This window comes from Cicer arietinum, chromosome 6, assembly GCF_000331145.2.
Source record: "Cicer arietinum cultivar CDC Frontier isolate Library 1 chromosome 6, Cicar.CDCFrontier_v2.0, whole genome shotgun sequence".
Classification (NCBI taxonomy): Eukaryota; Viridiplantae; Streptophyta; class Magnoliopsida; order Fabales; family Fabaceae; genus Cicer; species Cicer arietinum.
The window spans coordinates 21,901,812-21,924,803 of NC_021165.2; the positions used below are offsets into that span (position 1 = coordinate 21,901,812).

General features: G+C 31.0%; 3 protein-coding genes and 1 long non-coding RNA gene across 4 annotated transcripts; 2 read left to right on the plus strand and 2 right to left on the minus strand.

The window, feature by feature from the left end:
* The first annotated feature begins 1,699 nt into the window (after nucleotides 1-1,699).
* LOC101500876 (endoglucanase 5) lies at nucleotides 1,700-5,914 on the plus strand. The gene is made up of 11 exons (XM_004505659.4): nucleotides 1,700-1,997; nucleotides 2,203-2,415; nucleotides 2,520-2,720; nucleotides 3,003-3,089; nucleotides 3,171-3,335; nucleotides 3,718-3,841; nucleotides 3,961-4,124; nucleotides 4,371-4,704; nucleotides 4,810-4,854; nucleotides 5,138-5,194; nucleotides 5,294-5,914. The coding sequence occupies exons 1-11, from the start codon at nucleotides 1,794-1,796 to the stop codon at nucleotides 5,581-5,583; spliced, it is 1,884 nt and encodes a 627-aa protein (XP_004505716.1). The 5' UTR covers nucleotides 1,700-1,793; the 3' UTR covers nucleotides 5,584-5,914.
* Nucleotides 5,915-7,566: 1,652 nt separating this feature from the next.
* Nucleotides 7,567-11,199, minus strand: LOC101501205 (ubiquitin-fold modifier 1). Its single transcript, XM_004505661.4, has 4 exons — nucleotides 11,076-11,199; nucleotides 10,906-11,003; nucleotides 8,322-8,354; nucleotides 7,567-7,911 (listed from the first exon to the last, which is right to left on the minus strand). Exons 1-4 carry the CDS (start codon nucleotides 11,141-11,143, stop codon nucleotides 7,826-7,828), a joined length of 285 nt encoding a protein of 94 aa, XP_004505718.1. The 5' UTR covers nucleotides 11,144-11,199; the 3' UTR covers nucleotides 7,567-7,825.
* Nucleotides 11,200-14,685: 3,486 nt separating this feature from the next.
* On the plus strand, nucleotides 14,686-15,127 carry LOC140920944 (uncharacterized). Its single transcript, XR_012163708.1, has 2 exons — nucleotides 14,686-14,824; nucleotides 14,930-15,127. It is a non-coding gene; the product is annotated as an uncharacterized lncRNA (long non-coding RNA).
* An 817-nt stretch (nucleotides 15,128-15,944) lies between these two features.
* LOC101501718 (enoyl-[acyl-carrier-protein] reductase [NADH], chloroplastic-like) lies at nucleotides 15,945-20,569 on the minus strand. Its single transcript, XM_004505662.4, has 13 exons — nucleotides 20,335-20,569; nucleotides 19,111-19,424; nucleotides 18,546-18,655; nucleotides 18,358-18,413; nucleotides 18,190-18,274; nucleotides 18,031-18,078; nucleotides 17,623-17,697; nucleotides 17,429-17,540; nucleotides 17,064-17,115; nucleotides 16,923-16,974; nucleotides 16,758-16,815; nucleotides 16,514-16,612; nucleotides 15,945-16,417 (listed from the first exon to the last, which is right to left on the minus strand). The coding sequence occupies exons 2-13, from the start codon at nucleotides 19,385-19,387 to the stop codon at nucleotides 16,263-16,265; spliced, it is 1,179 nt and encodes a 392-aa protein (XP_004505719.1). The 5' UTR covers nucleotides 19,388-19,424; nucleotides 20,335-20,569; the 3' UTR covers nucleotides 15,945-16,262.
* Between the last annotated feature and the right edge of the window lie 2,423 nt (nucleotides 20,570-22,992).

The following is a 22,992-nucleotide window of genomic DNA, read 5'->3' on the forward strand; positions in this document are numbered from 1 at the left end:
AATAAAAGTAAAAATATATATATATATATATATATATATATATATATATATATATATATATATATATATATATATGTGTGTGTGTCTGTGTTTGTGGGGTGGGGGGAATAAATAAAAACACACAATATAAAATATTTTAAATTTTTATTTTTAAAAAATTTTGATACATACATGTGTTTTGGAAAACTTGAAAAATAAATTCTAAACTCTAAAAGTTCAAATTTTTTAAAACACACTTGTGTATTGGAATTTTTTTAAAAAAATTTCTGAATTATATTTATTTACCGAAAAATCTAAATACATAAAAAATTCTCACATATTTTTTGATTTTTTTTTTAAGTTTTCCGATATTCAAATTGAATTTAGTAGATAAAAAAAAATAAACAAATTAATTTGTATAAAATATATAGTAAGTGTACCCTAACAATCTATTAAGTAACCAACAATCTTGTAATTCCTAAGATACCTCTCTCAAATTTTATTTTTAAAATTTTTGCATTTATAGTAAAATACTTTTTACGAATACAATATTTTTCCAAAAAATAATAATGTAAAGAGAATTTTTACAGTAACAATCATAAAGATTTATAACTTTTACGTTTGTTATTGTACAGATGGCTTTTACATGAAAAAATATAAATTATAAAGATGACTTTCATGATATATTTATTTTTTAAAAATGAAAGTCACTCTTCCTATATACAATTTTTTTAATAACCAAAACATTGCAAGAGGTGTTTTTATCTTTCGCACGGTAAGGTTGGGGTTGACAATTTTCCTTGATTTATCTTATATCAATATTTGTGTTACTCCAATTCAATATATCTTTCATTTTATGTTTATGGGTAAATACATCAAAGATAATTCAATAAATGTATTATTATTTTTATTTTATTTATACAATTTTTTATCAATATTAAATAACTAAATAGGTCAATAATAGTATTGGGCGTGAATTTTTCTTTTTCCGTCTTAACCCCATTTCAAGGAAAATAACTTCAATAACTTAAAGTTCAATTAATTTTATTTTAACCGAAAATTGATAATCACTTAAATATGATCACTTTAAATTTAAATTTTTTATAAATATTTAATCTCATTCTAAATTTCTTTTTAAAAAAATGACATTTGAACAGCTAATCTAATTTTACTGTTTTTGAGGGAGCAAAATTAAAAGACACCTATGTTCACATAGTAAATTTATGAGAATTAACTCCCCAGAAGTGTTAAAAGCCAAGTAGTTGTGTTTATCAACAAAAAAGAAATGTCAAGTAGTTAGACCCATTTAAAATATTGGACTACCTATTATTGCCGGCAAAGGCAAAAGCACCAATCTAGTTATTTATTTAATCTTCGACCAAAAAAAAGCTATTTATTTCATTCTTATATATATAATTTAAAAAATTGTGTTTTCTCCATAGCATGATATATATTCAATCAAAATAGATTTTTAAATTTTTCCCCTGATATTGGAAAACAAAAATAAAGAAACATTATTGTAAAATCCTATACTATATTATACTAAATTAATTCTATGCAGTATACACATTGGCACGTCAAAACGTGGGAGCCTCTTCCAACTTCCTAATGTTTTTATTTATGTCAAATGTCAACCCAAACGTGATGGCTACCACATACATACTTGAAAACTCTTTCTTTCCTCTGGTTGTTACATAAGAGCTTATATATATTGCAATGTATGATACATAAGTGAAATCATAGTTTATAAAGTCACATTTTCTGAATTTAATTCACTGAGGCATATAAGCTAGCTTCAAAATTAATTAACCATCATGAAGAACATGAACATCTCTTTCTGCATGCTTCTCATGGCATTACTAGTTCGCTTAGGTGGAAGCATACCCTACAACTATGGTGATGCCCTTGACAAAAGCTTGATGTTCTTTGAAGCACAAAGGTCTGGTAAATTACCATTTCAACAACAGCGAATCAAATGGCGCGGTGATTCCGGTCTCAAGGATGGAATTCAGCAAGGAGTGAGTACCCTTTTGAGATTCAATGAGTATAAGGAACTATTTGAATTGAGTTATTTGAATTTATCTATTGACATAAACATCTGTGAGACTGTTTGATAGAACTTATAGAAACAACAACTTTTGTTATATAAATAGCTTATACATAAATGTAATTTCCTTATTCCAATGAGGGTTGTTTTGAACTTGGATTTTGTGATTGTTACAGGTAGACTTGGTGGGAGGGTACTATGATGCAGGTGATAATGTGAAGTTTGGGCTGCCAATGGCTTACAGTGTCACAATGCTTGCATGGGGAGCTATTGAGTTTAGTAAGGAAATTACAGACTTAAACCAAATGGGACACACACTTTGGGCTATTAAATGGGGAACTGATTACTTCATCAAAGCACATACTCAGCCTAATGTTCTTTGGGGACAGGTAAAACTAGTGCAACAACTAAAAGAGTATCCATTACTTCATCAAACCAAAACCTCAGCCTAATGTTGTAGTAAAAATTATTGAATTTCTCTGCAAAATTTCAGGTGGGGGATGGAGCTTCTGATCACTACTGCTGGGAACGTGCTGAAGACATGACTACTTCAAGAACTGCTTACAAAATTGATGAACAACATCCTGGCTCTGATCTTGCAGGTGAAACTGCAGCTGCATTGGCTGCTGCATCCATAGCTTTCAGGCCATACAACTCTTCTTACTCTAACCTCCTGCTAGTTCACGCCAAACAAGTGAGTAGAGTACTAACAACACACACTCATTAGTCATTATATTAAAATTATTTACAACACTTTAGAAAAATACATGACTAGAGCAAAAAACTCTAGATTGTAAGAGGCACTTTCTTGTGGGAACCGAAGGGTTAAGACTACAAAAAACTCAAAATATGATATTTAAAGAAACTAAAGGATAACCGTTTTTGCTTGAAACTTTTATCAAAACAAGACATGATGTACAATTCTCTGATTTACACTCAATGTTTTGAGTTATTGACAATCTTCTATCTGTTGCAGCTCTTCACATTCGGTGATAGGTACAGAGGTCTATATGATGAATCCATAACTAGTGCTCGGCAATTCTACGATTCTTCTGGTTATTCAGTGAGTACACATTTATCTTTCATTTCTTTTCTTTGCTCTTATTAGTATCCATACATATCTAAATCTACTTCTTTGATAAAGGATGAATTGTTATGGGCTGCTGCATGGTTGCATCGAGCAACCGGTGATGAATACTACCTAAAGTATACAGTGGACAATGCGGTGTATATGGGGGGAACTGGCTGGGCAGTGAAAGAGTTCTCTTGGGACAACAAATATGCTGGTGTGCAGACCCTCCTATCAAAGGTAATCAATTGTGACTTGCTTCCTAACAAAATACAATAATGTCTATTTTTGGATAAATTAAAGTATCTTTGCATGCAACTGCCGAGACCAGAGATCCATTTAAGGGATTAACTTCTTCCAACATACAATAATTTCATTTGATTTGAGTAATGGAGCTGTTTAGTGAACAAAGAATTTTGTTGTTGTGGTTATGAATCCATGAATTTGTATATGTGTGATTACTACCTTTTAGAAACTCATTCTGCAGAAAAAATTTATGTCACCCCACACCAAAGTTAAATTAATTTAAGCAATGCAGTGGCTTAAACTATTTACTGTATATTACAAATTATGGTTCAAAGAATTATGCAATAAAAAATAAATAATCAAATCCAAATTGCAGGTATTACTAGAAGGGAAAGCTGGTCCATACACCTCTACACTAAAGCAATATCAGGCCAAAGCAGATTATTTTTCATGTGCCTGTTTGCAAAAGAATGATGGTTACAATGTCCAGAAAACTCCAGGTTAGTTGCTGTAAAACATTGACTTAATTCAACAATCACTTGAACTCCTTTTCAAAGTAAAAGTAAGAGAAAAGTATAATCATATGATTTTATTTTTTTGCTTGTGTTTTTACTACCAGGTGGCTTATTATACGTGCGTGAATGGAACAACATGCAGTATGTTTCCTCAGCTACATTTCTTTCAGCTGTTTACTCTAATTATCTGTCAGCTGCAAAATCACAGCTCAACTGTCCTGACGGTCAAATTCAGCCTCAGGACCTCCTCAATTTTGCCAAGTCCCAGGTATCTATTGGAATCTTTTCAAAGTTCAATGCAACATTAACTGTTGTTTTTTTCAATAATACGCTTAACATTCTATTGCAGAGAGAGAAGGTATTATAAAAAGACAAAATTTCATTAAAAGTAACAAAATTTATTTGTCTTCTTGGTTTGTAAACAACCTTAAAATGACATATAAAAACGAACAGAGAGAGAGTAGTTTACTGCATGATTTAGTATAACTGAAACTGTGAATTTTGGTTGACACAGGCTGATTATATCCTTGGTAAAAACCCGAAGGATACGAGCTACTTGGTTGGATATGGACCGAAGTATCCTATTCATGTTCATCACAGAGGTGCTTCAATTGCTTCAATCTCTGTTGTCCGCTCTCAGGTTGGTTGCACACAAGGATTTGACGCATGGTATAACCGTCCGGAGCCAAATCCAAATGTCATCTATGGAGGCCTTGTGGGGGGTCCAGATAAAAATGATGGCTTCTCTGATGACAGATCCAATTATGAAGAAACTGAGCCTACACTTTCAGGATCTGCTCCCCTTGTAGGCATCTTTGCTAAACTGCAAAGTTCATATGGTAATATAGGTGAGGATTGCATATGAATATCACCATTCTGTACTAATATCCTCCTTTTGTCAGCTTTTTTCTATATGAAACCTCAACCACTCTTCTCCTACTTGCTTTACACAGGTTCCTACCATCAGGAATCACCACTGCCCCATCAAAATACACCAAGTGAGTAAGAGAAAGGGTCTATACTAATATTGTCAGTTGTGTATCGGGAAAAATAGCAATTTGTTCAAATACTATTGTGCAACAGTGTTATAGTGCAACTATAACCACTAATTGACAACCTTTTGTACTAAATAGTGTATCGTGAAACAATAGCAATTTGTTTAAATTTAGAGAAGCTGTAGCACTATAGCACCACTATTTAACAACATTGGTCTATACTTTGATTTTGGAAGTTTCTAGTTACAACCTTAGCTCTACTAATTTGACATCCATTGCTTGACAGGTACAAGTACAACAGGCCTTTGGAAAGAGCCAGCACCTAAAACTAAAACACCAGAAGGTGAGATCCACTAAAAAATATAATACAGGCCTTCAATCTCGTTGATTTTCAATTTTCTTGATGCAAACAATGGCTTGGAATGATAAGGTACTATTGCAGGTGCCCCAGTTGAATTCCTTCACTCAATCTCCAGCTCATGGACTGTTGGTGATACAACATATTACCGACACAAAGTGATAATCAAGAACACTTCTATAAAGCCAATATCAGATCTTAAGTTGGTGATTGAAAATCTCTCAGGCTCTGTATGGGGATTGTCTCCAACTGGAGAGAAGAACATCTATGAACTTCCTCAGTGGCTCAAGGTCTTGAATCCTGGTTCTGAATGTATCTTTGTTTATGTTCAAGGTGGACCTCAAGCAAAAATCTTGATTCAAAGCTTCCACTAATCATTTTGGTAGACATCATAAAAAGCCTTTTTTTGCACACTATGACAGTTAAACTTCTGTCATTTCATGGTTGTAAATTTGTAATACCAACTTGTCAATCAAAGTCTATTCCTTAGGTTCTTTGCCTTATGTTGTTAGAAGGAAATCAATTTTTTATGACAATGAATGTTGGATAGTTGGGTCAGCCATCAGGTATGGGAGACGAAAAGTAATTTCATGCAGATTGGTTGCAAAATAGGAAAATGTTTTTGTAGAAATTTCTGAGTCTTTTTAGTACTCAAACCTTTCTCAATCAAACATGGGAGTTGGTTACATTACCTCCTGTTGGTAATTTATAAAGTCGCCATCTAAGTATGAAATTTGTTAATATGTTTAGTAACAATAGTAAAAGTCTCATACAAATTACAAACCGAAAAAATACAAGGCAATGGACTCATTTAGTCCTGCTTTCAAAAAATAACTCTTTTATTCTTTATTTTTGGCTGAACTTCCTTTTTAGGTTATATGCTTTAGATTAGATAAATAAATATCTATCTTCAAAAGTTTTCCCTGTTGATTTAAAAAATTTAATATGTATTTTAGTATGGGATCCTTAAAAATACAGAGCTAAAATGGGGCTTTAAAACTCCCGGGCTACTTTAGTATTTTAGTACTTTTTTTTTTTTATAGAAAAATTAGGAGAAAAAAAAAGCCGCTGTTGGATACGAATAATACTAGCTTATTCCTCTATTGATTCATTCTTCCACGAAAAATCCCATTGTTGAAACTTTCTAAACATGGATCGAGAGACGTGAAACCAAAAAAGGAAAGTAGGCACATAGGAGAGTGAATAAAATGGCACGTGCAAATCAAGGAATTTAAATATAATAGTTGTCTTTTAATGCTCTCAACTCGCATAATAGCACCTCTCCACTTATTTACTTGTGCCTTGTAATTAAGACTTATATTTTAAGAGAAAAACATACAACAACAAAATAATCCTCTCTTTTCTATTATTTGTACATTTGATTAATTTCACAATATATATATATATATATATACATTATGATATTATTGTCATCTTGACGGATCTTCTTTGGAGTAAAGACTACGACATCTCCTATATTTTTTTAAATTATTTTTTTTATAGATTATTAAAATAATAGTGATAAATTATTAAAATATCTTCTCACCTCCGTGGTTTTGAGAAACACTTCGTTTCTCCCTTCTCCACTCTCTCTTATCTTAAAATTAATACTAACAAAATATAAGAAAATTAATACAACAATTTTTATATATCGATAAATTATATAATATCAAAGGATAAACTAATTAATAAGATAAATTCTAACACTTTAGTTAACAACTCAACTATTATCTATTAACAATTTTTTACATATTAACAATTGATATATGATATAATGGGATACTATATTTTAATTGTGAATTTTTTTAATTAATTTTTGTTTTTTTTTAGAAATGACACGATGTTTGAACATAAAAAAAAATTGATGCGTTTTTCAAGAAGAAAATTTTCAACAATGACGAAAATCATAAAATAGATATATCTTATTTGATTAAATTATGTGAAATTCTAAAAATTTATGTGAATTGTGTGACTGAAAATTGTAAAATTTGTAAAAATAGAAATTTTAACTTTTCAACTTATCGACTATGTATAAATTGTGTAAAATTCTAAAAGAAATATATATAACTTTTAAAAAATTCAATTATAATATTTTAGTTAATACTTGTTGCGCACCAGGTCTCCCGATATCTTGTGCAAAGATGCGCCACTGATTGTCATGATATGGCCATGTCTCTGCACTTTTCCTAAACTACCATCTAGCTCATTCCTACTATAAAAAAAATAAAAAATAAACGGAGTAATTCTTTAGTATTCTGAGTCACAACATGCCTTGGCTATGCTCTCATCTGGGAAGGAAAATGGTAGGGTTCGTGGGTGGGATATAGTACCACGAAGTTTAAAACTTTAACAACGAGTTAGAAAAACATTATATTGCAGATCAGATGAGAATCTTTGAGAATAGCTAGATGATATATTTTCGCCTATTTCCATTACAAAGTCACTTGCTGAATAATCTTGCACAATCCTCCATTACAAACATACTCGCCATGCTATTCATTATTAACTAAACTTTGTCAGTGAAAATACACCATTAATATCAATTACAGGGATATCAATACAGCACTGGTGTTTATTCAACTACAACAGTCTATATAGATAGATAAAGTGGTTAACTCAGACTTCCAGTAACATCTCAGATGCACCAACTCTATCACGCGGAATCAGACGAAGTTCTGAACCATGCTTAAGGAAGACATTTCCTGCAGAAGTGTCACAATACAGCATGTTAGATAAAAAAAACATATATATTCCTTCTAAAGAAATCCATGAACTGCATTACAGAACATAACCAACCATTTGAAGGATAGTACCAAAACCAATGTCAAAATGTTGGAACAGGATATCAAATTATTCCAATTCCGGATATTTAATCAAATCACAGAGAAAAAAAGAACTGGGAATGCAACATTCTGCTTGTTTTTGGTTGGTGGAATAATGACCTAAATTAAGATTTTTAGAAGAAAACTGGTAACAGAAAATATGATGAATTTTTTAACAAACTTCGATAAAGGTATGCAATGTACCAAAATAGAAGAGGTATGCAAACATATTAGTAAGCACAACAAAAATAAAAAAGCAGGCACAAACAGAAAACCATCCAAGGATATACCTGCACTCTGCTGAGGATTTATCCCAACACCATCTGCAAGCATAGTAACAAGTAAGAGTTATAGCAAATCTGCATTTAATAACACTACAACATAAATATGAAATAATAGAGTAAATTATCTCCCTCTCTTGCATTGTGTGTTCAACATATAGATAAACTCCCTCCGTCTCACAATAAGTGTCACTTTAGCAAAAAAAATTGTCTCAAAATGAATGTCATTCACAGTTTTCAATGTAACTTTAATTATCATTTTCCTACACTACCCTTCAATGATTATTATATACACAACTTTCAAAACATTATTATACTTTGCATTGATAATAGTGAAAAACACACCAATAGTTAAGATGGGTAATTTAGTAAAATGACTTCTCTTTTTCTTCTAATTATTGCATTTATTAATGTGTGCAAAAATCTTAAACGAGGCTCATTGTGAGAGAGTACCATCAATTATTAAAACACCCACAAAAATCCCTTGCATTTACGCAATGCACTAGGATTAACTCCAAAAATACTGTTAGTCCAATAGATTGGTTAATGATAGAGCAGAAATATTGAAGTAGAGATAGAACACTGATATGGATGAAGGATTATTATTGATGATGATGGAATATGGAAAATGAAATACAATTCCAGAGCAAAAGCTCCTCAGCGGAGAAAATGGTTATTCTCTCACTGCCTTACCATGACGGTACTGATTTAATGATTAGTTAATTCTACCATCCCCCCCACTCACCCTCTTTATTTGGGAGTATTATAACAGTCACACACTCACATTTTTTTCCTGACTTTCTTTCTTCTTTCTCCTCTCATACACTTTCCATGTTTTGGGCCTAAGCCCACTAAGACCTCCCTATTAATTAACGTCATTGAACCCTCTTTTTTAGTTACGGTAATTTATGGGGAGCATTGAGAATCACCAAGAGAGGAAAAATGCCGCTAAGCAAGACATTCATAGTTATTCATTGCTGCTTAAAAGGTTCATTTACATTATTAAAGATCAACACATTCATCTCTTAAGGAGGGGAGCATAATTATTCAAAACAGTGAAAAAGAAGCATGATTGATCATCTGGTACGGAAAAGGAATGTAATTGTACCCTAAAGATTTCAATAGAAGTTGCTTATATTAACTCATTGAAAGAATGGAATTTCTTGTTTAGGTTTAATCTGTAATCTAGAATTGTTTATATTGAATTATGAATGACAACAAGAAATAACCTCAGTATCTCTCTTTCTGCCCACGGAGAAGCAAGTTAAGTCATAAATCAAACAAAATAAACAGCGTACCTAGTTTAGTCATTATCAAGTTTTAAAAGTGTACAAATGCAAAAACAAAATGACATGTATACAGAAATTGACATGCCAATCTAGAGATGACAGTAATGTCTAGGGAAAAAAAAGATATATTTAGATTTATACACTACTTTTTCGAGAAACAAGACAACCCAAAGAATGGAACATTAAAACATTAAGATGTATAACAGATCAATATTTAAAAAAATTCAGTACAAATTCAGTACAATCGGAGATCTAACTAAAAGTTTTGACGAACCTATGAATCATGATGTTCTTTTCATCTTCACAACAAAGTTTACCTTCTTTTACTTCATTTTCATATTATTAGGGTTCAAGGGATTAAAGAAACAACTTCTCCAAAATAATGATCAAGTTTATTTTTCCACAGAGGAATAGAGCATTTGCACAAATGGTTTCATTTCATACACCTCAGGTTGTACCCAGTGCACTTACAAACACCTAAATATTAAATCATTCCCACCCCCAAAATGTGGAATAATTACGGTTTCTACCATACTAGAAAAAATCATATTCCTAATTTGAAAAGCTTCCAACGAATATAAATGTACTTCAATGTAGTCAAATAACGGTTATATAGGCCGTATATTGCTATAGCATAGCAGATTTTGAACAAATTATTGGATTTGGCTCTTCTAAAGTGGGTAGTTAGTAAAGTGAATAAATCAAATATTAAGATTGTAACCAAAATTTAGATAACATTTCAAAAGGAATTTCATGATTATTTCAAAAACTTAGTTTTTTTTTCTTTCAGTTTTCCTTCTCTTTCTCAATTAATGAATTCTTAAAATCTAAAACTCAAGTTAAATCCTAATAAGTTCATAACAGTGAATTAGTAAATCAATCTTTTCAAACAAATATCACAACACCCTAACAAGCACGGCATCACGATTTCTAGCATCAAAAAATTTTGTAGGTTCTCCCTAATTGTGTGACCTGTGCTAAGGTTCTGATTAGACATGTTAATTTTCGGCCCTATTTAGGGATATACTATGTGGTACAAACTATTATCAATTCGTTAGCTATAAGTAGCATAGCACAATGGAATTGGAACAAAAGCTATTCTCCGCAATTCACAAGACAAATAATCCCTACGTCAGATAAATCAATCTCAGTAATAATCAAAAAAATGAAATAGTCCATTCAATAATCAAGTTCAAAAAGCTTAATCTATCAAAAATCACAGTAATAATAATAATAATAATAATAATAACTTTATAATTAAAAATCCCGATGAATTTGCAATTGGAAATGATAAAAGCAATTACCATTGGTGATAATAGCGCTGGTTTGTGGAGGAACCTTGAATTCTTCAGCTGCAAATTTGAGAACGGCGGTGAAAGGTGCAGCTTCGGGAACGCTGAACCTGAAATCGTGAAAAGAGGGAAAATTAGAAAATTTGATAACGGTGTAATAAAAAAGGAGAGAAATGACGTACACTTTGAAGGGTAGCTTTGGATCGGAAGTGAGAGTAACTTTGAACGACACCTTTCCACCGTTCGACATCTTAATTATTTCACCACCAAAAACAATGACGCTACCTTGTAGACCCAATTTTAATACTTTAAAAAAATAAAAGCAAACTTTAAATTTTGTTTAGTTGAGACAATTTAAAAGATTTATGAGACAAAATTTATTTTAGTTTTTGAGAAAACTATTAAACCCTACTTAGTATTTGAAAAAAATAAAAGCAACTTTAATTTTTATAAAAAATAAGATGGAATAATTTAATCTTTATTCTTTTTATATTTTGTTTGATTCATCAAGAAAGATGAAAGAAAAAAAGGAAATAAAAAGAATAGAAAATAAATAAAAAATAAAATAATCGTTTAATATTTGATATGAGATAAAATAAAATAAGATTGTGATGAAAAAAAAAAATATGTTTATTTATAAAATAAAATAAATGTTTTTAAGAAAAAATAAATATCATAAAAAAATATTTAAAAATAAAAGTATTATATTATAATCAATAAAAAATTATAAAGTATAACAGAAAAATAAAGAGAATAAAAATAGAAAATAAATTATGTAACAATCAAAAGAAAAAACTTCAATTTGATAAACTTTACATACCATGAGTAAACAAATTTTAAAAAAATAACATTAATAGATAAATTACCGATTATAGTTTTGTTTTCTATTCTTTTAAGGTGAAATACTTTGAATTGAGGGAAATAATTTAGAAAATTATGCATTATTTGCTAAAATAAATTGTGCTTTTACATCTTCCTTTTATTTCCTTTTATTTTCTCTTAGAAAACTATGTTTTCAAACACAATATTTATTTTTCACTCAAAGCACCATTTTAAAAAAGTGAAAACTTAATTAACGGGGTAGATTAATTTTTCAATGACTTATTAAAAAAAATTAAAACGGTCAAATGATATATTAAATTAATAAAATACAACAAATTAGACAAAATCACGAGAATAAAACTTCATCTACACACTAAAAAACCCAATAAAACCACAAAAAATTACATCAAGCAATGAATCGGGTTAGACCATCTTTTATTAAAGGCATACCCAAATGCATTTCATTTATAACGAAATCAACACCAATAAAATAGTTTAACACGTTTTATCGTCTCAATAGTGTTGAACTTTTTCTGTCTGAATATAATATGATTCATCATTTTCTATATAGTCCATATGCACGCTAGACAAAGAAGATTGAAAAAATGTTGATCATTTCTGTCAAGATCACCTAACCCCTCAAATTTTTGAGCATGATGTAAAACAACATTAGACATAGGACTATCAATGTTCAACTAGGTAAGAATGTTTCGTCAAATCAAATAAATAAAAAATAGATGCCCACCCATGCAAAAGCTAGAAGAACCATCCAAAATACCTCTTTTTCAGCAAATTGTCTTACCTAGATAGTCGATTGTGCAACAACCTCAAAGCTAAGAGAAACAAGCACCTTTAAGAGTATCATTTTATTCCAAACAATATCACCAGAGGGAGAGTGATTTACAAAAGTGTTTTGCATCAATCTTTGATAAACAACTTTTATAGAGTACACCTCACATGTAGTACTTTTCAATTACTTGAATCGTCAACTCGATCCTGCAAATAAACATTATCAAATAACGAAGCACACTCTTCTACCAACTCCTTTTACCATTAAAATAGACTACGACGCCACCCATAATCATCTCCCCCAAATTCTCACCCTCAGTCTAAACAGATATGCCACTGTTATAAATTTAAAACGCACAACTCCAAATAATTTATTAAACCTACTACATAGCGGTCCACCTTCCAATCACGGATCATACCAAAACAAAGTATTCTCACCATTACCTACTATTCTTACTAAGTTGTCCGAGAACCATTGATCTCAACTACCCCCACCTCGAACATCTAGACGTCTAATATCATTCCACCACGACGAATCTTGAAAAGTACTACCTCCCACTACCCCATTCAAACAACCATACTTACAAGAAAAAACCTTAAACCACAACCTACCCGTATCCATTTTAAACCTCCAACACTATTTACCCAAAAGTGCCACATCGAACACATGCATATTACACACATCAATCTCACCTTGCTCACACTCACAACAAATTCTATCTCACTTGACCAATGAACCTTGCGGCCCTCCTCACTACCACCATAAAAAATATTTAAATAGAGATTCAATTTTAGAAATGGTACCTGGCGGAGCCTTGAAGAAAGAAAGAAAATAAGCCGACAACGTAGACATGACAACTTTAATGAGAACAAGGCGGTCACCAATAGACAAATTGCAGTTCCTCCATCCAAATAACCTTCTTCGAATTTTTTCAATCACAGGATTCCAAAAGGATAGCTTTCTCGGATTGTTACCAATAGGTAATCCAATGTATTTAAACGGAACCTTCCCAACTTTGCAATTCAATAACTTCTTTGCCTCTACAAACCATGATTCATTAACATTCACACCAACCAAAAGACCTTTATGAAAATTAACCTTCAGACCTGAAGCCAATTCAAAGAGTAGTAGGTTGGCCTATGTGGAAATATATGTGTGATTACTACCTTTTAGAAGCTCATTCTGCATAAAAGATTTATGTCACCCCACACCAAAGTTAAACTAGTTTAAGCAATGCAGTGGCTTAAACTATTTACTGTATATTATAAATTATGGTTCAAAGAATCATGCAATAAAAAATAAATGATCAAATCCAAATTGCAGGTATTACTAGAAGGCAAAGTTGGTCAATACGCCTCTACACTAAAGCAATATCATGCCAAAGCAGATTATTTTTCATGTGCCTGTTTGCAAAAGAATGATGGTTACAATGTCCAGAAAACTCCATTGCTGTAAAACATTGATTTAATTCAACAGTCACTTGAACTCCTTTTCAAAGTAAAAGTCAGAGAAAAGTATAATCATATGATTTTATTTTTTTGCTTGTGTTTTTACTACCAGGTGGCTTATTATACGTGCGTGAATGGAACAACATGCAGTATGTTTCCTCAGCTACATTTCTTTCAGCTGTTTACTCTAATTATCTGTCAGCTGCAAAATCACAGCTCAACTGTCCTTAGGATCAAATTCAGCCTCAGGACCTCTTTTCAAAGGTATTTATTGGAATTTTTTCAAAGTTAAACGCAACATTTAATGTTGTTTTGTCAATAATACGCTTAACAATTTATTGCAGACAAAAAAATAAGTAGAATAGGATAATAAATAGTTAAAGGTATTATAAAAAGACAAAATTTCATTAAAAGTAACAAAATTTATTTGTCTTCTTGGTTTGTAAATAACCTTAAAATGACATCTACAAAGGAACATATAGGGTAGTTTAATGCGTGATTTATTATAACTGAAACTGTGAATTTTGGTTGACACAGGCTGATTATATCCTGGATAAAAACCGGGAGGATAGGAGCTACTTGGTTGGATATGGACCAAAGTATCCTATTCATGTTCATCACAGAGGTGTTTCAATTGCTTCAATCTTTGTCATTCACTCTCAGGTTGAATGCACACAAGGATTTGACACATGGTATAACAGTCAGGAGCCAAATCCAAATGTCATCTATGAAGGCCTTGTGGGGGGTTCAGATAAAAATGATGACTTCTCTGATTACAGATCCAATTATGAAGAAAATGAGCCTATATTTTAAGGAGCTGCTCCCCTTGTAGGCATCTTTGCTAAACTGCAAAGTTCATATGGTAATATAGGTGAGGATTGAATATGAATATCACCATTTTGCACTAATATCCTCTTTTTGTCAACTTTTTTCTATAAGAAACCTCAATCATTCTTCTTTTACTTGCTTTACACAGGTTCCTACCATCAGGAATCACCACTGCCCCATCAAAAAACACCAAGTGAGTAAGAGAATCGGTCTATACGAATATTGTCAATTGTGTATCACGAAAAATAGCAATTTGTTTAAATATTTTTGTGCAACTATAACAGCTATTTGACAACATTTTGTACTAAATAGTGTATCGTGAAATAATAGCAATTTATTTAAATTTCGATAAGTTATAACACTACTATTTAACAACACTGGTCTATACTTTGATTTTGGAAGTTTCTAGTTATACAACCTTTGCTCTACTTCATTGCTTGACATGTACAAGTACAACAAGCCTTTGGAACGAGCCAACACCTAAAACTAAAACGCGAGAGGTGAGATCCAATAAAAAATATAATATAGGCCCTCAATTTCATTGATTTTTAATTTTCTTCATGCAAACAATGGCTTAGAATGATAAGGTACTATTGCAAGTGCCCCAATTGAATTCCTTCACTCAATTTCCAACTCATGGACTATTGGTGATACAACATATTACCGACACATATGATAATCAAGAACACTTCTATAAAGTCAATCTCATATCTTAAGATGATGATTGAAAATCTCTCAGGCCCTGTATGGGGACTGTCTCCAACTCGAGAGAAGAACACCTATGAACTTCCTCAGTGGCTCAAGGTCTTGAATCCTGGTTCTGAATGTATCTTTGTTTATGTTCAAGGTGGACCTCAAGCAAAAATCTTGATTCAAAGCTTCTACTAATCATTTTGGTAGACATCATAAAAAGCATTTTTTTGCAGAGTGATTTGATAGTTAAACTTCTGTCATTTCATGGTTGTAAATTTGTAATACCAACTTGTCAATCAAAGTCTATTCCTTAGGTTCTTTGCCTTATGTTGTTAGAAGGAAATCAAATTTTTATGACAATGAATGTTGGATAGTTGGGTCAGCCATCAGGTATGGGAGACGAAAAGTAATTTCATGCAGATTGGTGGCAAAATAGGAAAATGTTTTTGTAGCCCATGTATATCCCAATAAAACCATAGAACAAACGTTTTTATTCCGTTCATAAATATATGACCTACACTTCTGAACACATAACAAATAGATAGAAAGGTTTAAAGTCTACAAGACAAAAACTGCAAAAAAATAGCCTACAAAAAAGCAAACCAAATACTCAGTGGAGACTACATTATCTTAGTGTGTGTTTGAAAAACAATTTTTCCACGATCACAACTCACGTTCGTACAAAAGCTACATATTGGAGAAGTTGGTCAACGTGCGTTCAGCACCATACCACCATATTTCTAAACATACTATTAGACGGGCAGTGAGTAAGGAGTGAGACTTGCTACTTAATGCTGGTCCTTGGGAATGTTCAGGTCTTCAAATATGGGACTGTCAACTCCTACGCCCATAGCATTCAGACCATTGTCAACATATAGAACCGTACCCGTGATAGCCGATGCTAAAGGTGACACTAAGAAAGCAGCTGCATTTCCCACCTCCTCTGTTACACACGAAAATTTGACTCAGATGTGCAAATAATCAAAGATTGAAGATGAACTGGATGTGTTACAAGGAACAATCCTTTTGGAATTATTACCAGCTGATAGCTCCTTCTGTAGAGGTGCATTGGCTATTGAATAATCAATCATCATGTCAATGAATCCAATTGCTTTAGCAGCACGACTTCTTAGCGGACCTGGAGGAAAAAGACACAACATGTTAACCACAGGAACTAAATTCACCAACATGTAAACAATCAACCTTGTAGGAAATAATTAACTTCAACACACAAATTCATTATCTATTAACACTTATAGATAAAAAGAGAAGTCACTAGTTACCAGCAGATATAGTATTGACTCTAACTTTGCGCTTTCTACCAGCTTCAAAAGCAAGCACCTGAAAAAGCATGAATTATGCCGTGATTTTAAATACTCGGTGACGGGAAAAACTGACAACTAAAAATTAATGTGTCATAGTGAGTTTGAAAAAAGGTTGAATCTTACTCGTGTATCACTTTCTAGTGCAGCTTTTGCAGAGCTCATGCCGCCACCGTATCTGTATTATCATTTAGTTCATGAAAACAGACAATATAAACTTTATGATATATTGAATTATAAGGACTTGGTAAAGCATAATCAACATACCCAGGAATGATCCTCTCTGAAGCGATGTATGTGAGAGAGAGTGAAGATCCACCTACAAACAAATCAGAAAGGTAAGATAAAATGAAAGACTAAATAAGTTACTTAATTAGAATTTGGACTAATAGTGTGTTTGGAAAAATTAAATATCACCATGAGTGTTTAGTTTGCAAGACTGAAGATTTGTACTAGCCTAATATCAGATGTAGAATAGGTTTTGATACCATATTAACTCAATCTCAAAATCTAACTCGAGAAATGAAGGTTATCCAAACCTTATAAGGATTACTTCGGTCATTTCTCAAAACAATTGGGATCCAACCAAATGGAAGCAATAGAACGGAAGCATTATTAGATAAGGTACATGCCTGGGTTCAAGATTGGAAGAAAATGCTTGAGTAAGGAAACATAGGAGTAACTAGATGCAGATAATGCAGCAAGATATCCTTTCCGAGATGTCTCCAACAGTGGTTTGGTCACCTATAACAAAATTAACAGCATAATAAAGGTGGAGTCTAAAGTCATAAAGAAACTCCAATGCTTATTACTCTATTTACCGTACCTCTGGTCCATTGGCAAGTGAGTGCACAAGGATGTCTATGCTGCCAAAGTCTTCCTTAACAGATTCAGCAACTTCCTGAAAAGTAAGTGATGAACATAAGTGATAACAAGGCTAGTCTTCTGCAGTAGGAGCCAAAAAAGCTCAAGAACCAGTTCATATTTATATACAACGCTAAGCTTAATACTTCATTTTGAGTGACTGGATTCTTCAAAAGCCAGAAAGAAAATACTCTATGCTTAATTGCCCAAATGAAAATCATGTATTACTTAGAAAGTAATGAATCATCTCTATGACTTGAGAATGGAAAAGTATCATAGGTTCAGGCTTGGTCGAGCACAGAGGTAAAGAAGAAGACGTTAAAAACAGAGCCAAAGAGCAATTTGACCAAGCATAATTAAGTCTATATACCTGAACTGTCCATTTGCTGGATCCAGCATAGCGCTTATTTGCTTTTATCTATACAATTGTCCAGAAAAAAGAAAAACAATCATTACGAGGATAGAAATTATGACATGCATGTACTTCAGGTCTTTATTAAAAAAATGAAACTAGATATCTCTTGTTTACATCTGCTGGTACATCCTCAAGATTGTCAAAAACAGCATCCAAGGGATAAACTTTGGTAATTTGCATCAATGATCCATCGGGTAATCTGGAAAACATTGTTTCTTATTAGCAAGGTGATACGTCACATTGTCTAACAAACAAAATCAATAGCAGTATTTAATGCCATACACGCGTGATTCATCAAATTTCCCACGTCGTAAGCTGGACTCAAAGATATTCAGTGCCTACAGCAATGGTTCACAATTAATAAATGCATCACTTCAAAAGGACTGGAATACATACACAACAGGTATGACTCAAAAAGTCGGCAAACAGATAGGTACCTATTTTTTATCCAATATAAAGTAATGACTTACAGGTACCCATGTGCCGAGAAGAATTTCGGCTCCTGCTGCAGCAAGAGATTTTGCAATTGCCCATCCATATCCATTGTCATCAGCCACACCGGCAATAAAGGCCCTTTTACCTATAAATAACGCTATTTTCCGTAAATCGCTAGTTCTCAATAGTCAATGACAGCAATATCTATGACAAGACAGCCAAAAAGAATTTGACAGTGAATATGAAAGAACACTTGCTTAATTTGGCCGAATTTATCAACAAAAAGAGATACATCGATATTAGCTTGCTGTTTATATTTTGTACTATTATATACATGCGCCTCAGTTGCAAAGGCCTACTTTAAAAAGTTTTTACAGTATAAGCAATGGTTCTTGAGAGACTCGGAGAATATATTTATATTATGTATTCTGAAATCTGACTTGCACACCAATTTTGGGCATAGTATAAAAAAAATTGGTAGTTAATGGGGAATAAGAAAGATAAGTTCTATAACGTCTAAACAGTAGTTAGACGTCGTTGAGACATACATTTAAGTAAAAACATAATAATTACAGTGACCATAAATAACTGAAAAATAACCTTTCAAATTAATTGGCAATCCTGAAATTGGACTTTTTTCACTAGACTCGGACATTGCCTTCGTTGTAACTTTGATAGATTTTGTGGATGATGACGTAAAGCCCCGTTGAAAGGGCTGCACCGATGCAACATGACATGCACTTGCAAATTTATTCCATGATCCAACCTTGGACTTGCCACCAAAAACCACAGTGCTCGCATCGGCAATTCTTTGTGATGAAGGAATGCATGATCTTGACATTGCAATTTGCAAGCTAGAAAACGATGTTGTTGCCATTTTCAATGTGTGTAGTATGGCAGAAGTGACCCTAAATCTACATAAGGAAACTGCATCAATAGTTGTACCTTTAAAGCACCACATCAAAGACTTAATTGATTTCTCATTCTTCAAATCCAACACTTAAAGATGAAAATATATAAAGAGGAACAGGAAGTTCCAATACCAACAACTTAGGGGTCCATTTACTTTGTGAAAATATTTCCTACTTTTCATTTCCTGAAACTTGTGAATGTATTACTTTGTTAATAAGGATGTAAGAGGCTTTTGAAGTAAACAATTGTCTGCATTTCTAGAAACAGTGAAAATGTCAAAAAAAAATTGTTCTCATTATTTCCAGAAATGTATCTTCATTAATTAGCATTGCATCATCTCTTCGTACCAATTGTTATCTTCAAGAGTCTCTTGTCAAAGTAAAATGAGCGTAAGTTTTAAGAAATGAAAACAGAAAATGTTTTGACAAAGTAAACATAGCATCAATCAATACCTTAAAAACATTATAGAAAAGACACAACTGATTTTTCATTTTTCAAATCCAATACTTAAACATGAAATACATGAACAGAAACAAGAAGCTCAGGTTATATTCTATCAAATAAATACATTGCAAAGCACAAATTAAAAACCACAATTAAAACCTTTTACATACAACCAGGGAGAACCACAATTAAAAACAAATAACTTCTAGGGTATTCAGAGCCATCTATTGATCAAATAATTTCCGAGATCCACAATTTTGACTAAACTGAAACTAAACCAAAACAGCAATAAAGCTTAGTACAGTACAGAATGCAGCAAAATGCACCTCGAATCCAGAAAAATAACAAAACTTTAGCTCATATTATATCGTTGAAAGACAATTAAAAAATACCCAATTAAGCAAAGTGAATAAAAATTCAATTTTTGGATAAAACCCCAGAATTCGAAACCAGTAGACGAAAAGTTACCGGATGAGTAGTAAAATTGGCAATGCAGGGGAGAAAAATTAGGAGTTGGAAGACCCTTCTTGCGTTGTTAGATTAGAATGAACAATAAAGATAACAACAAGCTGAGGAATGATGACATGCTATAGTCTGCAATGCAAAGAGGGAAACTTCCAAAGTGTCGAAATGTTTATGCTTAGTTAGGCAAGGTTTTTCCTCTGTGTGAGTGAGTGCAATACTACTCCAGTCTCTCACGTGCGAAGGACAGACCTCGATTACCACACGTTTCAAATAAATTATTATTGGGTTTTTTTATTTATATAAAATATTTAAGAATTTTGTATTCAATCTTTGTAAAAATATTCTTTTAGGAGTTTTAATTTTTACTATTTACTTCTATTATCTTTTAAATTAATTTGAGACCCGTGCTATGAATGGGTGAGTTTTTCGAAAAAAAAAAATATAAAATTATAAAATAAAATAAATATATATATATTAAAAAATTTAAATAAATAATGAAGTAGATGTGAATATTGTTTTAAAGGTAGTTTTATTGTATATAAAATATTTAAAGAAATAAACATTATTTCAATTGACAATATAATCAATTAGACTTTTAAAAGAAATAATATTTAATACTTCTACAGTATGACTTGTATAAAAAATTAATATATATTGTTAGAGATGGAAGTCCAAATTCATAGACCTGAATAATATTCTAGTATTTTAGTGTAAAAAAGATCTAAACAATATTGTATGATACTAATATTATTTTAATGGCAAATTCAAATTATTGTTTATTTGAAATTATTTTAATTATATTTATTTTGATCATTTATCTTTTATATTTATTTTTTATATTATAGTGTAAAAGAGACTTAAATAATATTTTTTTATTTTTGTCTTTTTTTTTCGTCTTTTATCTTTATTTAATATTCATTTTAGTTCTTAACAAAATTACAAATGTGTATCATTTTATAAAACATAAAAAATTAAAATAAATATTAGATAAAACATAAATTATTAAAATGAAAGATAAATGACTAAAATAGATAAAAAAATCAAAAATCAAAATAATAAAATATTATATATATTAATCCATAATAAAAATCATTATTTTCTTTCTTTATTTTTCTTGAGAGGCGTCTAACACGTACTCTATTTTGTTTCAATTTTTTCTAATAGATTATAGTTGATAGCAAATAGAGGATATAAGTTAATTGAATTCAATTAACTTAAAAATGAATAATGAGATAAAATTATATTTTAATTAATTAATAAACTTATATTATTAATTTTTAAAATATTTAGACATTTGTATTTAAAATTTATTAATCGAATAAATTTTATATTTATTATTAATAAATTAATTTTTATCTGCTAAAATTTTATTTTAAAATATAGTCACTATTGAATATATTGATTTTATTTATTTGTTGAGTTGTTGTTATATCATTCACTAATTAATAACTATAATATTTTTGTCAAATTTATATGTTTGTTTGTTGAGTTGATGATGCAGTGTTATTAAATGGCAGATATTGACTCAAAAAAGTGTAGCATGTAGATTTTGAATTAAGTCTAAATATTAAGTTTTCAAAATATGTTGATGTATATAAACATATAAAATATTTAATTTTGCATAAATTGTGAATGTAATGTTTTGTATCCATCATTCAATCAATTAAATCAATATAGTTTTTTATGAAAATATTTTAGAAAAACATAAAAAAGAATCCCATTATAGTGCAATACGATTGAATGTATATGTAAAAACAATTATATTATTAGTGTATAAAAAACAATATTGAAAAAAAGACACTGGTATACAATCGTATGGATATTGCCTTAGGTGGTTAAGGTGTAATTTGGAATTGTATTGTCATATATTCAAAGTGCTGAAATTCACTTTGGGTAATTATGATATGATTACTAGGGACAACAATGGGTAGGGTGCTATAGCATCCGTCTCTCTGTACTCACGATTTAAAAAAAATATTTATACTGTGTTTGTACTATATTGGGTATTAACTTTAATACCCGTACATTTATCCTTACCTTTACCCTTACTAAGTACCCTTCTCAAAACCATTACACACGTTTTAACTAAAAAAATAGATAAATAAATAATATTGTTGTGATTAAATTTAAAAGTTATTCAAATATTTTAAATTCAATTATAAAATATTATAAACCAAAATATTTTTTAAGTCAAAACATTTCAAATGAACACTCGTTACAATACATATTCAAATATCCATAATAATATTTTATGAAGTTGCAAGTCATACGACAATATTATTTGAGATAATGGATATAAAGTTGCAAGTATAATTATAAAGTCGCGATTAATAAAACATAACTATTATTTATAAAATCACAAATTATTTACCTATTTATCATAATCAGATTCTTAAAAATTTTGCAAATGTCTATCTTTCAATAATAAATATTGTAGTGGTCAATTGATATTAGTAGATGTTAAAACATAAAATAAAACAATTAATTACACTAAATACTAATATAATAAATAAATAAATAATATATTTATATAAGTGTGGGGCGGGGTGGGTATGATAGTACCCGGCACTCATACCTCTTATTTTTGCGGGTAATTATCCTCATGTCCATACCCATTATGCGGGTTTTTACTTTATCCATTGTAAGTTTTTTTTGCAGGTA